Source organism: Ovis canadensis, chromosome 3 (genome assembly GCF_042477335.2).
Source record: "Ovis canadensis isolate MfBH-ARS-UI-01 breed Bighorn chromosome 3, ARS-UI_OviCan_v2, whole genome shotgun sequence".
NCBI lineage: Eukaryota > Metazoa > Chordata > Mammalia > Artiodactyla > Bovidae > Ovis > Ovis canadensis.
The window spans coordinates 163008633-163029147 of NC_091247.1; the positions used below are offsets into that span (position 1 = coordinate 163008633).

The window sequence follows — 20515 nt, forward strand, 5'->3', positions numbered from 1 at the left end:
CTGAATTAAAATAACTTCTCATGCTACTTTTACAAGAATTTTTACTTATTTTAGAGAAACAGCAAAATATGGATATTTTAATTTCTAAAACGTTAGTACTGTCAAAAGCACTCTTTGAGACAATTATACCTAAATGAAACCATACAGAAAAAAAGTAATAGTACAATTTAGTTAATTAATCAAGTTATACTACTTCTACCTAGGGATAAAGTGTTAACATTAAACAAATTTTCTGGAGAGTAAGGGGTAATCTATTGATTAGATTTCTCCTCTCTTTAGGAACACACAGGATTCTAGAATTATTCTACTTTAATTTTTTAAAAATATAAGCTGTAACTAGCTACACATCTCCAATTGAATAGACTATCCACCCAATGACAACATTTTCAGAAAGACAGTCAAATTTAACACAACAGAAAAAACATTTCAATGGTTGAAGCTTCCACAAAATATTATTAGAAAATAATGTGTTTTTGAGCAGTTTTAAGAAATTAGATACTTAAGAACTAGATTAGAAATCCAATTTCTGGAAAAAACTAAGCATCTCAATTTAAAAAAAATAAAGCATGAATATAAAGATGAAAAAATAAAGTTATAAATTGATATCTAGCAGACAAATCTGAATAGATAAAAATAGAAAACTTCTGAATAATTTTTAGGTAGGTTCTTAAGATTTCCAATTAGATTTTGGGTTGCTATAGGTTAATACATTTTATAAACAGGACTACATGTTTTAAACAAAATTATATTTATGCTTAATATGGCTTTTATATTTAGCAGTTCCTCAGGTGAGGATACATTATCTCCATTCTGATAGAAATGGGCCTAGTATGATTTTTAGGTCCTTCAGAACAGTTAGTTTTCAGTAGTATAGAAAAGTCAAGACAGTTAGATAATAACATGCTTTCTCTCAGTGCCTACTGTAGTGGTGTTCTTGTATTTTCTTCTTTATAAGCAGCACCTAAAATTCAGATTCCTGAGTCCCCTCATAAAGATTTACACTCGCTGGTCTGGTGGGGAGGACTGTGGAAACTTCTGTCTATAGTGGTTCACACAATACATACTAAGAAACATTATCTACAGAATTTCTCAAAGTGTGACAGATCAACAGCATTAGAATCAGCTATGAGCTTATTATGAGAAATGCAAATTCACGAGCCCGACCCAGATCTACTGAATCAGAAACTCTAATGATGGGGCTTAGGTTTTAACAAACTCAGCAGGTGACTCTTCCTTTCATCACATTACAGCTTTTAATGATTTTTTTCCTTGGCTTTTGAGACTCTAAGTAGGAAATATTTATGTGCTAAGCAGTATGAGCACTGGACAGACCCCAGATTACTGGTGGCTATTAGAACTAGCATCTTCATACCATGTGGAGGACCAATGGTTGTCTCCTGACAGATATGATGACAATCCTAAGTGTTACAGCTGTTCTGTATTTTAATATCTTGAAGTTTCTTTTTTTGAGGACCTTAAAATTACATGCCTTCTGCTATAGTAGAATTTGTCTAAGTCACATGTGGTTATAATGTAATAACTTCAATGAATACACAGAATTTCACTTTTTTAAAAAAAAAAGCTGGCATTTATCCAGAAAAAAGGAATTTGCATCTTTACTTCAATTGTAAATGATAATTCCTCCAACTTTTTTTTTCCCATAATCTGTACGATTTTCCTCCACTTCAGCTGTCTTCTCAATGTTCTTGAATATTATAATTTTATATAGTATGTTCTGTTCCAAGTTTACTTAAATGATTCATTTTGTTTTTATTTTTTTCTCTCAACTGTATGTTTTAAAGTTTATTTAGTTTTAAAGATCTTATCACTGTTACTTCTACCTACTGCACTGGTTTTCCACAGTACATCACCATCATTTTTCTTATTCATTCTACCCGACAAAGATATTTAGTGAGGCTGCCTTCAAATCCCCACTATCACAAACAATGCAGCTACAAAGACTGCATAATATATTCAGGGACCTGTGTAAAAAATTCCACTGAGTGCTGGGTCAGAGGCATTAAGCATTCCTAATTTAATTAAACACTGACTGATTTCTAGAATGGTACTAGTTTGTACTTCTACCATCAGTACCTAAGTCATCTCCTACAACTCTACAAACACTTCTTACTAGCACCCTTTTAGGTTTTTGTCATTCTGATGGCTATTAGGTTGTATCTCATGCTTTAATTTTACAAGAGAGTTTGTATACCACCTCACTACCTGTCAGCGCTTGGGCATCCCCTTCTTTAAATTTTTTAATCTTTTATTTTTATAAAAGGTTATTTGCTTTGTTTCCGTTAATTCACAGCAGTTCTTTGCACAGTGTAGTATTATTCCCTTGTAGGTTTTAGATTTTCTAAAACCAACATTTGACTTTTAACTTTGTATACAGTTCCTTTAACAGAAATACTTAATGTAATCAAACACATTAATTTTCACACTATGTTCTGTGATCCCTCAGTCACAGATACTATCCAAATTATCTTATTAAAGTGAGTTACTAATGTTATATATCATGGTCAGGAATCTATGGTGCACAAGCCAAATCCACATTTTTTTGGACAAAGTTTTATTGCAACACACCACATCTATATGTTTACACAATGTTTACTGCTACTTTCAAGCTATATCAGCAGTTATAGTTGAGTCAGAGACCCTATGGCCTATAAAGATAAAAATACTTATATGTTGTGTTGTGATAGTTGCTCAGTCATGTCTTGAGTCTTTACGACCCCATGGACTGTAGCCTGCCAGGCTTTTCTGCCTATGGGGCTTCATCAAGGCAGGCAAGAACACTGGAGTGGGCTGCCATACCCTCCTCCAGGGGATCCTCCCAACCCATGGATTACACCCAGGTCCCCTGCATTACGGGTGGATTCTTTACCATTGGAGCCACCATAGAAGCCCAAGAAAGCTGGAGTGGGCAGCCTATGCCTTCTCCAGGGGAACTTTCCTACCGAGGAATTGAACTGGGGTCTAGTGCATTGCAGGTGGATTCTTTACCAGCTAAGCTAAACAGTATTGAACTATGGGTATGGAAAACACATGTTAATTTTTATAAATTAATTTTATATTATATAGTATTGCTGAATTCTCTTAGTTCTAGTCTTCTGTCTTTGGATTTTATGAAGACAGTATTATTATGTGCAAATAGTGTATTTTATTTGTTTTTAAAATTTCTAATCTTATTTAGTTTGGGTTCAAAATTTTTCAATTACATGTTTGCTACAGATTTTAGACTTATAGGCTTTATCAAGTTAGGACAATTCCCTTTTATTCTTAGTTTTTTGAGAGTCTTTTCACATACTAGATGCTAATTAAAAATTTTTTGTATTTTTAATACAATAATATTAAGTAATAAACTATCACTTGGCAATTTATGACATACTGCTATATTGTATTTCTCACATTTTACAGCGAATGAATAAAACTTTTCATGTTTTAATATTTGGGTTTCCTATAAAACTGGGTGATTCAGTGAAGAATGGGACTCAATTGTACTTCTGTGTGTATCTCTGGTATAGTACCTTCACTTATCAATATTTACTACATGTGTATAGTGTGTAAAGTATTATATAATGTTTTCTCTTACAAAACCAAGTAACTATAGCTGTTTAAATAAAACTGGTACTGTGCTAGCAGCTAGGAACGAAGATAATAAAAGAAAATATTAATATGTAGTTTTATCTCTTAGGTGAGTACCAGTAATTTTAAGTTGAAAAGGTCTCTCAGTCTTTGAAATTCACAGGGCTTTTATATTAACCCATAAGTAATTCTGTAGCCTCAAAAGTTATTTAAAGTTGTAACAAGTATACAACTATCTAAAGATAAGCTAGAAAAAAAAATAGTATCTCTGATCTAAACATTAAATGTGAATATTCACAAAGAAAATATTTCTAACTTCTAAAAACTAAATGCATCAAGAAATCTACATGATTCTACCATGTGTTTTTTAGTATCTCCCTAAAATAATTTTTACTCTTGTATTACATCCAACTAAGTGGAGTAAAAATAAAATGTAATTAATATACTTGGGCATATTCCCACAAAAAATTTAAATAAACTTCACAGAAGATAAAAAGGACAGAGAATAACTTACTAAAGGTATATTTTAGTTCTGAAGGAAATTAAGTGGTAGGCTGTTCTCTTTCATTAGCTAGGTTGGTTAACAATGACTAAATTATCATAAATTTAAGAACCTTTATTTTAAGGATTTCAAAACACAAATTCACAATCTTTCATCAGAAAATCTGAAATTCCAAAAGCTTTGAAAATTTAAAAAATTCTCCATGATTCCCTTAAGGGCAATCTAACCTGAAATGATATGAGCTATTTATATTCCTTATTTATACTACTCAGTGTGAATACTTAATGAAGAGAGTCTCTCTGGACGTTACAGGAATAGTAAAATAGTAAGTGGCACATATGACACATTACTTCTCAAATGTCTACAAAGTCGAAATACTGAAATACAACTAGCCTTAAGTGTTTCTGATAATGAAATATGGATCTGAAAATCCTAAAACCAGTAAAAATACTTCCTGCCATGCAGCATGTTACCTTTTCACTCTGTTGATTGTTTCTGTTACTGTGTGGAAACTTTTTAGTTTGATGTAGTCCCTTCTGTCTATTATTGCTTTTGTTGCTAGTGCTTTTGCTGTCATATTCAATATATCGCTGCCAAGACCAATGTCATGCTTTATAGATTCAGGTCTTGTTTTTAAATCTTTAAACAACATATCTGATAAGAGGTTAATATTCAAAATATCAATATATAGGAAACTCATTACAATTTAACTGCAAAACCCTCAAATAACCAGATTAACAAATAGGTCTAGGGCTTGTCTGAACAGACACTTCTGCAAAGAAGGCACACAAACAGGTAATAAGTATGTTAAAAAGATGCTCAATATCAGAAATCACTGGGAAACGCAAATCATATCACAATGAGATACCACCTCACACCTCTTAGGATGTTTATTACCAAAAGAACAAAAGGAAACAAGAGCCAGCAAGGATGTGGGGAAACTGGAACCCTTGTGAACTGCTGCAGTGTAAAATGGTATAGGCACTACAAAAACAGTAAGCAGGTTCCTCAAAAAATTAGAACTAGAACTATCACATGATCCAGAAATCTCACTTTTGGGTATACATACAAAGGAAATGAAATCAGTATCTTGAAGAGGCATCTGCACTCCCAAGTTCATTGTAGTATAATTTAAAATAGCCCAGATGATGGAAACAACCTGAATGTTTGTTGATGGATAAATGGATAAAGAAAATATACAATGGACTTTTATCCAGCCTTGAAAAAGGAACGAAATCATGCCATATTTGATAACATGGATGAACCTAAGGGACAGTATGCTTGGTGGTGGGTTAGTTGCTATGTTGTGTCTGATTCTTTGTGGTCCCATGGTCTGTAGCCTCACCAGGCCTTCTCTGTCCATGGGATTATCCAGGCAAGAATATTAGAGTGGGTTACCATTTTCTTCTCTAGGGGATCTTCCCAACCCAGGAATCAAACCCATGTGTCCTGCACTGGCAGGCAGATTCTTTACCAATGGGCCACCAGGGAAGCCCAATAGCCCTGCAAAAAATGATCTTGTTCCTATAGACATCCAGCCCAATGGCTTTGTTAATAGCATGGACTGTATTTAAATGCAAAAATCAGAAGAATTGAAATTTGGCAAAGGATAATATAAGCAGGCTATACAATACAGAGATAACTATATTTCACTTCATGAAAGTTATCAAAGACTAGATTTTTTTCAAGAAGCGATAAGCCCATATGACTGAGGATAATATGTTTGGTAAAGTAAGACAATTCACAGAAAGACAGTACTGTGTGATTTCACTTATATGAGGCTATGCAAACTAGTCAAACTCATAGAACCAGAGAGTAGAATGGAGATTCCCAGGGGCTGAAGGGAAAAATGAGGAATTACTGTTCAACAGGAATAAAGATTGCTACACGATGAATAAATTCTAGAGATCTTCTGTAGAACAATGTACCTACAGTTAACAATACTGCAAGTATACTCACTTAAATCTGTTAAGCGGGCAGACAGATATTAAGTTATGTTTTTTTACCATAATTTAAAAAATTTTAATAAAAGATTTCTAATTTTTTCATTGCTCATTTACAATCAAAATAAAACTCTATTTCTACTTGTGCTTTTATACTCTATTTAAATAAATAAAAAGTATTACTTTCACATCAGATTCATTTTGATAAAGAATATTCTTTTAACAGACACTTTAAAAAAATCACAAAAAGCTTGAAAAATATTAAACAAAATGTTTAGTGATTTGATTGTATTAGTGTACCATTACATTTGTAACATTTATACATTATTTTAAAAGAAATTAGTATTGGAAAGCTTTTAAATTACAGCATATTAATTTAAATGCAAATTTAGACAACTCCTATACTGAGAATAAAACACTAAAGTATTAAAAAGTTAAATATATTTGCAATATATAATTACATTCTATCATTCTGTATTATCTGAAATCAAAGCTTCAAAATCACGCATTAAGCCATAAAAGGTGAGAGCACTTACTTAGGAGTAGACGGACCCCTTGGCCATGTTCCATCTTCATTTTTCTGTTCTATCACTAACACCTGCAAACAAGATGATAATAGAGTGTTTTTCCTTAACGCTGAAGTTAAAATAGCTTAAGAAGATTAGCTGTATATGCTAAATAACTAAAGTAACTCTGCAGTGACTTATAGGACACAGTAGACAAGGTGACGAGGTATTTGCACTTTGATTTCAAAGTGGGTCAACGGAGATAGAGACCTTGAATATAAGACGTCGGCAATGACAGAAAGAAAGAAGGTAACAGACTACAAGAAAAATCATTGGTTTTATGACTTAAAGCATTAAAAAAGTTTAAACTAAGTTGATAGAAATTCTTTGAATTTGGGGAGTATGTTTTCCATTTGTTGCTTGTACAAGTACTGTGCAAAAAACAGATGCTCAATAAATGGTTACAGTTGTTCTTAAACATACTTTTGTACGATCTCAGTTAACTATTGTTATGCAAATACTGAGGAACAGAGACAAAGACAGTTCCAAATTACAGATTATATATGATTTGTCTGGGGCTTTGATCTGAGAGAATAACATTGAAACATGTATATTATCATATTTGAAACAGATCACCAGTCCAGGTTCGATGCATGAGACAGGGTGCTCAGGGCTGGTGCACTGGAATGACCCTGAGGGATGGGATGGGGAGGGAGGGGGGTTCAGGATGGGGAACACATGTAAACCCATGGCTGGTTCATGTCAATGTATGGCAAAAACCACTACAATATTGTAAAGTAATTAGCCTCCAATTAAAATAAATAAATTTAAAATTAAAAAAAGAAATTTGTCCTTATTTACATTATCGCTGTATAAATTAGAAAATCTTTTAAGATATAAATGATAGAACCATGTATGAGAATCAGACTGCAGTTCTCTATTGTGGCATAGTTAGGGTAGACACAAATCACCTCTAACAAATGAAAGGTACAGGCTGAGGTGAACTATATTTTAAAATAAAACCCCAGAATCTTTTTTCATTATCTTCCAATCTAAAAAAGAAGACTCTCTTCTAGTTTTTAGTAGGGGTGAGTCTGTGCAAAGAAGAAAAACCAAAATAATAAACAAAAGAAATAAGTGATCTCTATAAGTTAGTATCTAAATTTCCACAGGAAAACTATGATATAGAAAACATGCCTAGAAGCAAATTCAAGGCATTAAAAATTTGCATATATTCTATACTACATTTTTATTGACTCTTTTAAAGTTGCAATTTTGTTACCTGTTCTATATATTCTTAGTAATATACTTCTTTATTGATAAAATAATTTAAAAACAAATTTTATTTGGAGGATAATTGCTTTACAATGTTGTGCTGGTTTCTGCAGTATAACAATGTGAATCAGTCATAAGAAGGGGACGTATGTAATATACTTAGTAATATACTTTTGTGGACTATATGTTTCAGGCAATTTATAAGTTGGCATTTGGATATTAACCATGTAAAAATGTAAGCCTGATTCAGAACACATATACAAATGAAACATTGATTTAAAAAATTCATGGAACCATGTTGTCGATAAAATATGCTAATTAAAACACTAATGTTATCTTTGCGTGCGGTGTGTTAGTTGCTCAGTCGTGTCTGACCCTTTGTGACCAATGGACTGTATGTAGCCCACAAGGCTCCTCTGTCCATGGGATTTTCCAGGCAAGAATATTGGAGTGGGTTGCCATTTCCTCCTCCAGGGAATCTTCCCAACCCAGAAATCGAACTCGCATCTCCTATGTCTCCTGCATTGCAAGCAGATTCTTTACCCACTGAGCTACTGGGGAAGCCAAAGTTACCTTTAAAAAAGTTATCTGTAAAAAACTTAATTATTTCCTACAAACAAAAGCACATGTGAGGAACTTCCCTGATGGTCCAGTGGTTAAGACTCCACGCCCTTGGTGCAGGGAGCACATGTTTGATTCCTGGGTGGGGAAATAAGATCCTGCAAGCAATACAGCTTGACCAGAAAACAAAAAACAAACTCCCAAAACACACATGAAGTATAGGTAATATATTAAGAATAGTGCACTGTATATCTGCCATCCTGACACCTCCCTGATCATACTCCTCTCCCTACCACAGGCAATTAACCATTATGCTCGATTTCTGGTTTAAGATGATACAGTCATATACTTACATAGTTTTACATGTTTATAAAATTGTATGCTGAGTAATTTTTAACTTCTGAAGGAAGGATTTCCTGTGCTACAACTTATAACTGTATAGACATCTAAGTAAAAATTATACTCTATTAAAAAACATGTACACATAAACTTTGTCTCTAGCAGCACTTAAATCAGCTATAAAGAGTTTAGCTATAGAAAATGTCAAAGGTATATATTTAATATCTTTGCTTACAGTTTGTTTTTTAAAGGAAGATCCTAAAGCTGAAGAATCAAAAAAATATTTAAAGTTTAACTGTAACCTTTAATCCCAAGCAGTATCTGTATTTTAAATTCCTTTTGTCTTTACAATTAATGTTGAATGCCATCAGAAATGCTAAAACTCATTTCCTTACTCAAATGTATCATTTTCTGAATAAAATTTTCATCGTTCATGGTTAAAACTTTAACTCAAAATGAAAATATTTTAAAAAGATTTTAAGATTTAATTAAATTGAACATACACATACAAGAAAGAGAGGTGAAGATCATCTATTCTAAGAGGCAAACTCTTCAATAATGTATCTTTGTTTCATTTTCTAATGAGGATACTTTCTATTTCAGTAAGAAAAAAAATTCTTTTAAGTCTAAGATAGTGTTCAGTTCATTCATCATCATTCAGAAAATAACTGGTACAAAAGTCTAGACAATTTCATGCATTTTCTCTGAACCATTTCTATTTCAAAAGATCAAATGTCTCTAAAGATATTCTATAAGAATGTTTAATAAGATATTTAGTCTTATTAAAATAATTGTCATCTTCATTCTGATAGATGCATTCCTATCAAGAATATAAAATTACTTCAATTCTCTAAGCCTCAGTCTAATATACATGACAAGGAGAATTATAGCCATTACACAGACTCAATTACTGAAAATATTTAAGAAATAATCCTACATATTTAAACTGTATTCCCTGGAGCAACCACATGGCCTGATGGATGGTAACCTCTTTCTACTGAAGAGAGAAAGAGGAATTGGATGGATAAGGAAGGGAGTGTCGAGTAGCCAGTAGTTCTAAATGTCTCAGTCAGCTTCAACTGGATAACTCCTTTTAATTGGAATACATATTAGATTTTGTAAGATTTTACTTAAGAATATAATGGCTAAAATAAGTGTGAAAATCACTGTTTTATAGCTCAGGACAATATTTGATTATAGTAGGAACAATTTCCATCACATATCAATATCAACTTTAAATTAACAGAACAAAGCAAAAACTTCCATATATTGGAGCAGCAGGCTCTGTGTTAGGTATTAAAATTTCGGTCCTATTTAGGACACAAAATCCAACCAAAACAAGGACTTCATAGTTTAGCCAGGGAGATTAATATATAAATAACTGAAGTATACAGTGAATGATACAAGCTTCCCTGGTGGCTCAGACAATAAAGAATCCGCCTGCAATGTGAGAAACCTGGGTTCGATCCCTGGGTTGAGAAGATCCCCTGGAGGAAGGAATGGCAACCCACTCCAGGACTCTTGCCTGGAGAATCCCCGTGGACTGTAGCCTGCCAGGCTCCTCTGTCCATGGGGTCATAAATAGTTGGACATGACTGATCAACTAAGCACAGCAAAGTATACAATGAATTATACAAGACATTATATGTAAATCATTATGGAAGTCAAGGGAGAAATGTTTTCTACAAAGTAAAAAAAAAAACATTTTATGCCTCAGTTAGATACTGAGATAAACAGATTATGAAAGGCTGAAGAAATGATCTGACATTGGAATTGGAAGAATGGATAATCTGATCTGGTTAGATTACATGATAGGATGGGAAGCTTCATTTCAATATTTGGATGTTTAAAAAGAATTTTATTTTGGATGAATACAGGAATTTGGGAGAAGGGTACAATGGGCAGATGAAATAACATATATCAAAGAACAAGAGAATGGAACACCATAATAGGCTTAAAGACTGTAAGTAGTTCAGTTAGGTTTTGTTAGGAATGCAAATCAAAAGGCAAGATTAATCAAAAGATGCTGGAAGAATAAGGTAAAAGGATAAACCATGACTTGCATCTATGTTAAAGTGCTGGGACTTTATTTTACAATTGTTAAGGAGCCAGGGAAGATTAGCGGAAAGGAAATAATAGGCTTACATTTTAGAAAGGGTATTCTGGCAGAAATATGCAAGGTTGAGAATGGACATGAAAAGACTGGAAGCAGAGGGATTTGTTAAAACATTACTGAAAGACAAGGGCTGGAAATGGAATAGAGATTAATTAAAGAGAGAGTTGGAAGGAAGAATCAGTAAGACTTGCTGATTGTGTCTAGAAATCTTTACTTCTCAACACATTATTTGTTTGGATTACATCATAAAGTAAGTCTTTCATTTATTTGTATTATGTTATAAAGACAGACCAAACTGGGGGTTGACCGCTTCTAACAGGTATTGGCAAACTACAATTCACTTAGCTCACCGACTGCTTTTGAAAATAAAGTTTGTTGGAACATAGCCATATCCATTTTCTACATATTGTTTACCATTACTTTCTTGCTCTACAATGGCAAAATTGTGGTCATGACAGAGATCATATAGACTGCTGAAACAAAAATATTTATTACTTGATCCTTTTCAAATAGTATGTTGATCCCTTATTATGTTAGTTATTTATCAGTGGAAAATAATTTATTTTTAAAAAGTAGGTTATTCTCAAGCTCAAGGAGAAAAGAAGTTATAATTAGTGTATAATTAGTGACCAGCAGGGAGGAAATCAGAGATAGTGGAACCCATTGTAGAGTGTCAGGATAGCCATAACGTTTATGAGTCTCAAAGCTTCATGTATAGTATGCTTAAAATAAACAGTATTGCTAAACAATACCTGTCCTTGGTATAAACCAGCATCCTGAATGGTGCTGTCTGGTTTATTCAGTGGTTCAAATGTATTACTCATGTATTTGTTCCACAATCTGGTCTCCTTTTCATCTGGAATATTGAAGATTTTTCTTATTTCCTTTTCAATTGTATCTAGATATAAGGAGGAAAGATATGTAAATGTAATAAATATTTAATAATGTACACACAGAGATAAGTGCTCACTAGCATAAAAATCCTAAATTTAAAATACTGATAATAATAACGAGAAGATAAACAAATATGTAGGAAATATATAAAACAATCAAGTTTTTGAGACTGGGTATACTTTTTAGGAGTAAAATGATAATTGTAACTCTGACAGATAATTACTTGGGGAAATTAATATCTCAAAGGTAAGAGTTCAATAACGTAATACTAAAATATAGTTTACATTATACAGGGTGCACTTTAACTTTTCACACATTATAAAATTAATGTATTTTCTGAAGATGTGTTGGTGTTAGAAATTAAAGTATGATTCAGAGATGCCACAGGATGAAATTCTGTTACAAAAAAACCAATTTAAGAATAATTTATATTAAGCTGAATATAATTTACAGTTTAAATAGTTAACTGAAATTAAATAGAATATGGAGACACACAAAAAAGTGCCATCTTTGAAGAGAGGTTGGTCAAAAATCTCTTGATTCCAAGGAAAAACCAGGTATCGTCCTTATTTCTAAACCAATTACCTGAGTGGGAGAAGTCTTTTTTAAAAACCCAGAGCAGTTTATCTGCTCTAAAGTACGATATAGGAGTATCTACATGTTTGAGAGTTATTAAGTTTTGGTACCATATTTAGATGAATCTTTAAAGCATTTTTAAACATTGTCAATAACTCACCTAACTTAGAGTCAAGAAAATTACACTTAAAATATTTTATTATAACATATGAAGAAATATAAAATACCTCTTTTAGAATACTTGATTTTGGACAAAACATTATTTGTAAAATACTAAGTCTAACAATACATGTTCTCTTAAAAAATAAAACCCACACCTATCCTACATAATCAAACTTAGTTCAATAGCACTGTTTATGTTCTACTTAGCTTCTAATGCTCTTTAACAGTCTTACAGTGAAAGACAGTTTAATTAAGGCATTAATTACACAGTAAACATTAAAGTCTACTTCAAAACTTAAAGCAAACTAGCCAGAAGATTTAAAAAATTATAAGTAACTATAAGTATACTGTTAGTACTGCTTCGTATTATGGCAGCACTGATTTTTTAACTGAAGTGTAAATGTATATAGAAAAATGCACAAATCATCAGTATATAATGATGAACTTCCAAAGTGGATACACCGATGTAAGCAGTACAAAAAAACAGAAAATTACCTAGGAAGGAGGCTACAGGAAGAAGCCAAGGAAGGGAGGTCATTTTAGTCTTTCTATAAAAATGAATACCTGTTTCCTGATTGAAGAAACAAATCGTGCTCATTGCAAAAATACATAAAATACAAATAAAATGTCCGCCTAGAGATAATCACTGTTACCATTTTGATATTTTTTCTTCTAGGCATTTTTCCTATTAATACATACATATTTATATGCATAATATATACAAGTCATATGGAAATGTCCCCTTTGATTTTGAGAAGGGTAATGCAAAGGCCCTGAGATGGGGATGTATTTGGCATGTTTTAGAACACCAAGGTGCACCAACGTAGCTGAAGTGGAATTTTGTTGTTACAGTTGCTAAGTTGTGTCTGACTCTTCGTGACTCCATGGACTGTAGTCCACCAGGCTCCACTGTCTATGGGATTTCCCAGGAAAGAATACTGGAGTGGACTGTCACTTCTCCAGGGAATCTTCCCCGCCCAGGGATCGAACACAGATCTCCTGCATTGGTAGGCAGATTCTTTACCACTGAACTACTAGGGATGCCTGAAGTGGAATGACCAAGATGAAAATAAGACCATCAAGGTACTAATTGTAGGATCATACAGAATTTAGGTAGTTATGAAAGCATTCTACTTTATCTGATTAAGAAGAGAAGTCACTGACGGGTTGTGAGTAGGGAATTGGCATGATCCAACTGACATTTTAAATGCTCACTTTTGCTGCTAGTAAAGAACAAACTAAAGAATGTCAAGGATGGGAGTCTAGGTACTACAGAAATCCAGTCACGGTGATTAACAGTGGAAGCAACATTAAGCCGTCAGACTGAGAACAGATTCTAAGGAATGCTTAGAAGTTATGTTGCCAGATGATGCAGGTGAGAAATGCAAGGGAATCAGAATGATCCCAAGGGTTTTAGCTTAAGCAGTCAGAAGAGTGCAAGTGATGATTACTCAGACAGGGAAAAATAATAGAGTAGTACGTTTTAGGGGGAGGAGGAAGAGCTTAGTTTCAGACATGTTATCCTTAGATTTTCATCAGACACAGATGAAGATATGGAATGGCTGAAACTGGAATTAAGGGAGAATTTGGATAGGAGATATAAGAAATCAATATATAGAAAGGATTAAAAGCCAGGGTAAAACATTAAGGAAAAGAAAGGAGATCCAAGGACTAAGCATATCACACTGATGTTTTGAGGTCAGAAATATGAAGAGCATCTTACAAATGACTTTGAGAAGTTGCAGCCAGTGAGAACTTGTGTGCTGGAGCAATGTGAAGAGAAAATATTTCTAAATGGAATTTTTGCTGGCATGCTAAGATATGCAGAGTACATCATGCAAAATGCTGGACTGGATGAAGCACAAGCTGGAATCAAGATTGCTGGGAGAAATATCAATAACCTCAGATATGCAGATGATGCCATCCTTATGGCAGAAAGTGAAGAATAAGAGCCTCTTGATGAGAGTGAAAGAGGAGAGTGAAAAAGCTGGCTTAAAACTCAACATTCAGAAAACTAAAATCATGGCATCTGGTCCCATCACTTCATGGCAAATAGATGGGGTAACAGTGGAAACAGTGAGAGACTTTATTTTCTTGGGCTCCAAAATCACTGTAGATGGTGACTACAGCCATGAAATCAAAAGATGCTTGTTCCTTGGAAGAAAAGTTATAACCAACTTAGACAGTGTACTAAAAAGCAGAGACATTACTTTGCTAACAAAGGTCCGTCTATTCAAGGCTTTTCCAGTAGTCATGTATGGATGTGAGAGTTGGACTATAAAGAGAGCTGAGCACTGAAGTAGTGATGCTTTTGGACTGTGGTGTTGGAGAAGACTCCTCAGAGTCCCTTGGACTGCAAGGAGATCCAACCAGTCCATTCTAAAGGAAATCAGTCCTGAATATTCATTGGAAGGACTGATGCTGAAGCTGAAACTCCAGCACTTTGGCCATCTGATGCGAAGAACTGACTCATTGGAAAAGACCCTGATGCTGGGAGGGATTGGGGGCAGGAGGAGAAGGGGATGACAGAGGATGAGAGAACTGAATGGCATCACCAACTTGATGGACATGAGTTTGAGTAAGCTCTGGGAGCTGGTGATGGACAGGGAAGCCTGGTGTGCTGCAGTCCATTGGGTCACAAAGAGCCAGACATGACTGAGCAACTGAACTGAACTAAGACAATGAAGACTTCAACCACTGGATTTATTAATGTAGAAATAATTAGAGACAGTGACAGAAGTAGAATCAAGTGAGTGATATAGGACTGATCTAGTGAGTTTGAGAGAGAATAGGAGCAGAAGAAATGGCAGTCAGAAAGCAGTTTGCTTAAAATGATATATGGCAAGTGCAGTTGTAGATAATGTCAGCCTAGGATGTATTTATGGGAACTGGTGATTGCGTCTGAGTGCAGATCAAGATCACCAGAGTGAGAATGTCAAGGTATTGAGAAGATGTGCATATTTCTATATATATTAATCTGACAATAGTAGGCAGTTAATGAAAAGGATAAAAGGATAAAAAAGTATTAACACAGAAAACATAAATAAAATTACTGTGACAAACATTTCTTTTTTAAATAAGAAAGTTAAGCAATTCTATTAATAAAATTTAAAACAAATCACTTTTCAAATTTTATAATAAAATTATTTTTCAGTGGTATTGAGAATAAAAAACAACATATTTTATTTTTCTTATTGAAACATCTTTAATATCTAAATATATCAATTTAGGGAGAAAAATATTAAAAGGCAGAGTATTTTGGTCCTGAATATGATAAATTATTTAGATCCTACCTATGGCTGTCATCATTTTTATTATAAATCAATGCAGGCATTTTAGCTGAAAATGGAACATTTTATTAATCTGGTAAAAACCGAAAACAAGTGCTTATATTTTTAAATTCCGTTTGTGTAATTTGTATACTGTAGTAATTCTAAAGGAAATCAGTCCTGAATAGTCATTGGAAGGACTGATGCTGAAGTTGAAACTCCAGTACTTTGACCACCTGATGTGAAGAACTGACTCACTGGGAAAGACCCTGGGAAAAACGAGGCAGGAGAAGGGGACAACAGTTGGATGGCATCACTGACTCAATGGCCATGAGTTTGAGCAACCTTTGGGAGTTGGTGATGGACAGGGAAGCCTGTCATGCTGCAGTCCATGGGGTTGCAAAGAGTCCCACACAACTAAGTGACTGAACTGAGCTGATATTGCATTTTATACACATAGCTATTCCGATCTTCTTAGACAGATTGAGAAAACAACATTCAGGGAAAAAAAATATACATCTCATATTTCCTTTCTTATCAAATTCTTTATTGTTTCAAAACTCATTTGCTCTAGAAAAACAAAATCAATCCAATTAACACTTGTACAGATTGTGTAAAGCAGAAAATTGAGAGGTGAGACTCTGATATAAAAGGTCTAGTTAAGGAGTCAAAATACTGGCTCTATCACCTGGTACCAGGGTGAATCTTCATAGATTACCTAATCTTTCTAAGCCTAGGTGTCATCACCTTTAAGATGAGGGTACAATAATGTTGAGGTTTAAATAAGAAATTTCCTATCAAGTGCCTAAAACATAGGAAGTACTCAGTAATTGCTAACTACTATGATAATTATAACACCATGAAGCTTCTAAAATTCCTCACTTAATTAATTTTAATTTTTGCAAAACTTATCGCTTAGAAAGCAAACACATTCTAATACAGATTTTCAGATTTTTAAAACTAGGATCTATGGTAAGGAACTGTGACCCAGTTTACACATATATGTAGATATTTTGTATTCTGATATCTTCCATTCTGTTTATCCCCCAATGTTTAATGACCACAAAAGTACAGATAACATAGTTTAAAAAATCATTCCAATCAGTAAGAAGTGTCAGCTATATAAAAAATCTACTCATATACAATTTTAAGGCATATACCCAAAATATGTAGTATTTTAAAGTATTAGTAAATTTAAACTATGCAAATAAAAATCTATAAAATCATAAACTTTTTGAAGCAGAGATTCTTTACAAATTATCTCCTTGATAATTCTTGGTGATGGTGGTGGTGGTTTAGTTGCTAAGTTGGGCCTGACTCTCATGAGCCCATGGACTGTAGCCCGCCAGGTTTCTCTGTCCATAGGATTCTCCAGGCAAGAATACTGGAGTGGGGTGCCTTACCTAGTACCTAATGTAAAGACTCTGAAATACTTGTTTTGAGTTCAGAAATTAAAACCTAGATCTTCATATAAAGAGTTTTAAAACATTTTTTCAGTAAATTGATGTTCTAAAATAAGGTTTTTATTGCCTCATATAATTTACATGTAATTTTCCTACAGAAATGAGGTAAGGAACAAAGAAAATAAAAGAAAAAAGAAACTTTAAAATAACTAGAAAACATTATTTACATCAAACATTTAAAAGGTTATTTATATTCTAAGTGGCTGTAAATTTCAGAAATTAAGTCTCTGAATTAATTTTACTAGATAATCTTTGTTGGATACAGATTCTTAGTGTGTACATTTTGATATCATGATTGATGTAATTCATAAATTATATTTAAAACTTTCAGTTTTCAGGATGTAGAAATGTTTTACTTTCCTGAATATGTTCCAAAAACTGAGAAGTGCAAAAGTTAAGTACTTTATCCATTATAATGTAATAAAAAAGACATTTATATGGAGTTTCTAACATTTTAAGCATTCTTTCAGAAAGATGACTGAGTTTATTGAAATTGCATCTCAACTTATAAATGTTTTAGCTAAATAAAGAGAGGGAGAATAAAAAATTCATACATAATATACGGCAGAAACATTAGGATTAACCAAGCATTAGGTACCAAAGAACGGTACTACTTCATGAAAATTATGGGTTAAAAGTATTTTCTTGCAGTGAAATGGCTAAGTGGTGAAAGTCAAATGTACTTATGAAATTCGGAAATATTTTCTTCAAAATAAAGTGTATCTAATGACTGACTTCAATAAGGAAAGTTATAATCTCGCTTTCTTGCTGAATTCTACACTGTTATATGCCCTTCTTCAGTGACCATTTACATTTTACAACAAGATCAATGTTATTACCAATAATTTTCTTTTCTAAGAACTTTATTTGAAAATAATTACTATTTGTAATTTTTATTTTCAGTTGTGTCATCAAAAAGTACTGCAATTGTTAGTAAATACATAACCATGTATTTACAAAGCATTTTATTCAATTTATTCCTTTTTAAAACTGAAGTATAATTGGCACGCAGTATTATATTAGTATTAGGTGTGTGACATAATGGTTTAAAATTTATATACATCATTAAATGATCATCAATAATTTATCAACTGGTGATCTATCAACCAGCATACAAAGTTAAAAAAATTTTTTCCCTTGTGACGAGAACTTTTAAAATTTACTTTTTAGCAACTTTCAAATTTGCAATATAATATTACTGATTACAGTCACATGCTGTACATGAAATCCTCATGATTTATTTTATAACCAGAAGTTTATACCTCTTAATTTCCTTCACCCAATCCCCAAGCCCCACTCATTTGGCAGCCAATCTGTTCTTTGAATCTATGAGCTTTGTTTTGTTTATTCAATACATCCTTGATCTAAAATTAAAGTGTAGCTTTTAAGCAGAATTTTAAAAATTTACATATATTTTAACATACATCTATTTGTGTAGATAGGTAAATATATGGGCTTTCTTGGTGGCTCAGACGGTAGATATATAAACATATGTAGATATATAAATATATAGACAGAGTTAGGCACACATATTTGATACTATAATTCTGTAACCTACCCATTATATAAAAAAAAAATCAGTGAGTCATAATAATGATAAGCCCACTGCCTTACTAGCTATTTAATTGTATTTGGACTCCCAAGAATGAGAGAAAAACAAATTAAACAAGTCATTTTTCATGCTAAGAAGGGTAAATTATTATTATTAATAATTATGTTACCTGAAAAAGTTTTACCTAAGCAAGTATTTAAAGTTCTACATTAATTTATAATTCATGTTACAAACATGACATATATTTTCAAAAGCTAAATTAAAATTATTTTTTAAAAAGTAAAATGGCACAAATATTAAACTCATCTAATAATGTAAAGTACATCTAGAAAGGATAAACAGTTCAACTTTAAGCTATGACATATTGTATCAAGCTTGGAAATCTGTAATATCTAAGGATAAACCTTTAAAATGGTTTTTATCTTAGTAGCATAGAGTGAATAGAATTTTAAATAAATTTTGAATAGCAATGGTTTAACAAAGAAACAGGACCTTGCATTACCTATTGTGTCAGCTTTGCTAAATCTCCGTGTTACAACATTGTTCATGTTTCCATTTTCACAGAGCTTCAATTCTGTGAGATATACTTCTACTTTGCAGTGCTTTACAAACATACCCTGTTCAACCACCTAGAAAACAAAACAAACTAGTGTCAGCTATAGCTTGATATATCTTACTGTTGTGAATAACATATCTCTAAAAAGACTTTAGAAAAAGCAGATCTCCAGTGAAAAAACCATAACTATTAAAACCCATCAATATAAAAGATACTGGATAGCTGAAAAAGAAAGGAACATTTTTGGAAATATTAATATTGAACAGAATATGAACAATCATGATACAAATATTAACAGACAGTATAGTAAGGCATTCTACTCCTCTATGGAGATACTTTGGTATACTATAAATAATGAATACACCTAGTATTTTTGATAAGAAAGTGCATGCAAAGTGTAAATACAGTTCGGATTAAAGATACAGACATACTTTATCTTTTAGCACTTGATCTCAAGCAAAAAACCTTTAAAAATCACTTTAAGTTTTATATAATTTCAGCTAGCAACAGCTATAATAACACTCTGTATGTTAAAATAAATCTTTTAAAACGGTAACTCCAAATTACTGTTGCCAAAATATTCAGCTATGCCATGTAATTGATATGTTAGTTTTCCATCCTAAGATGACTTTGTTTGACCTTTAAATGCACACTGAGTAGTTCCAGGCAACAAATGAAAGGGGAAAAAAAGCTGCTAAACATGCAAGCAATAAAGCAGAAAGAGAAAAAAATGTATATATTAGGGTCACCTTTTTAAAATAAGTATATTTCCTTTTGATCTTCTAAAGGTTAACTGTAGGATTTCAGTCATGAACACTGTTTCTAAAAATAGTAATCAGCCTGATACGTGATACATTAGACAAATATGGCAAATGGGAGGCTCCAAATGACTGTTGTACCCACTTGCTTATTAGCATCAATTCAGTAAGGGAATCAAAATTTGTCTTTCACTTGCAGGGAAGTTGTTTCAGCTCAAAAAGTTCAAAGGTAGTTTGCTGGTATTTAAAATGTCCAATTCAATGCTAATTTTTATGATACTTTATCATATATATTCTCCTAATCATACTTGTTACATTTCTAAAGTAATAGTGTGCAGTTCTGTAATGAATGCATTATATAAACTAGCATATTACTGTCAAAACCAGAACTAATTATATTTGTTTTGTATCATATTTCAAGTTAAGCATGAAGCAAAGGATATTACATCATTTAT

General features: G+C 32.7%; 1 protein-coding gene across 8 annotated transcripts in view; it reads right to left on the minus strand.

Annotated features, from left to right (window-relative positions):
• USP15 (ubiquitin specific peptidase 15) overlaps positions 1-20515 on the minus strand; it is a 128182-nt gene that overhangs the window by 56406 nt on the left and 51261 nt on the right. For 6 of the 8 annotated variants that reach the window (XR_011255965.1, XR_011255964.1, XR_011255966.1 and 3 more), the window contains exons 4-6: positions 19249-19375; positions 11583-11728; positions 6570-6631 (exon numbers count right to left, since the gene is read on the minus strand). Coding sequence is in view for 5 of the 8 variants with exons in the window: in XM_069584772.1 (XP_069440873.1) it covers positions 6570-6631; positions 11583-11728; positions 19249-19375 (335 nt within the window). In the remaining 3 variants the exon portion in view is untranslated. Of the gene's footprint in view, positions 1-6569; positions 6632-11582; positions 11729-19248; positions 19376-20051; positions 20140-20515 lie in introns of those variants that run through there. The other 2 variants (XM_069584774.1, XM_069584773.1) reach the window with 1 other exon arrangement.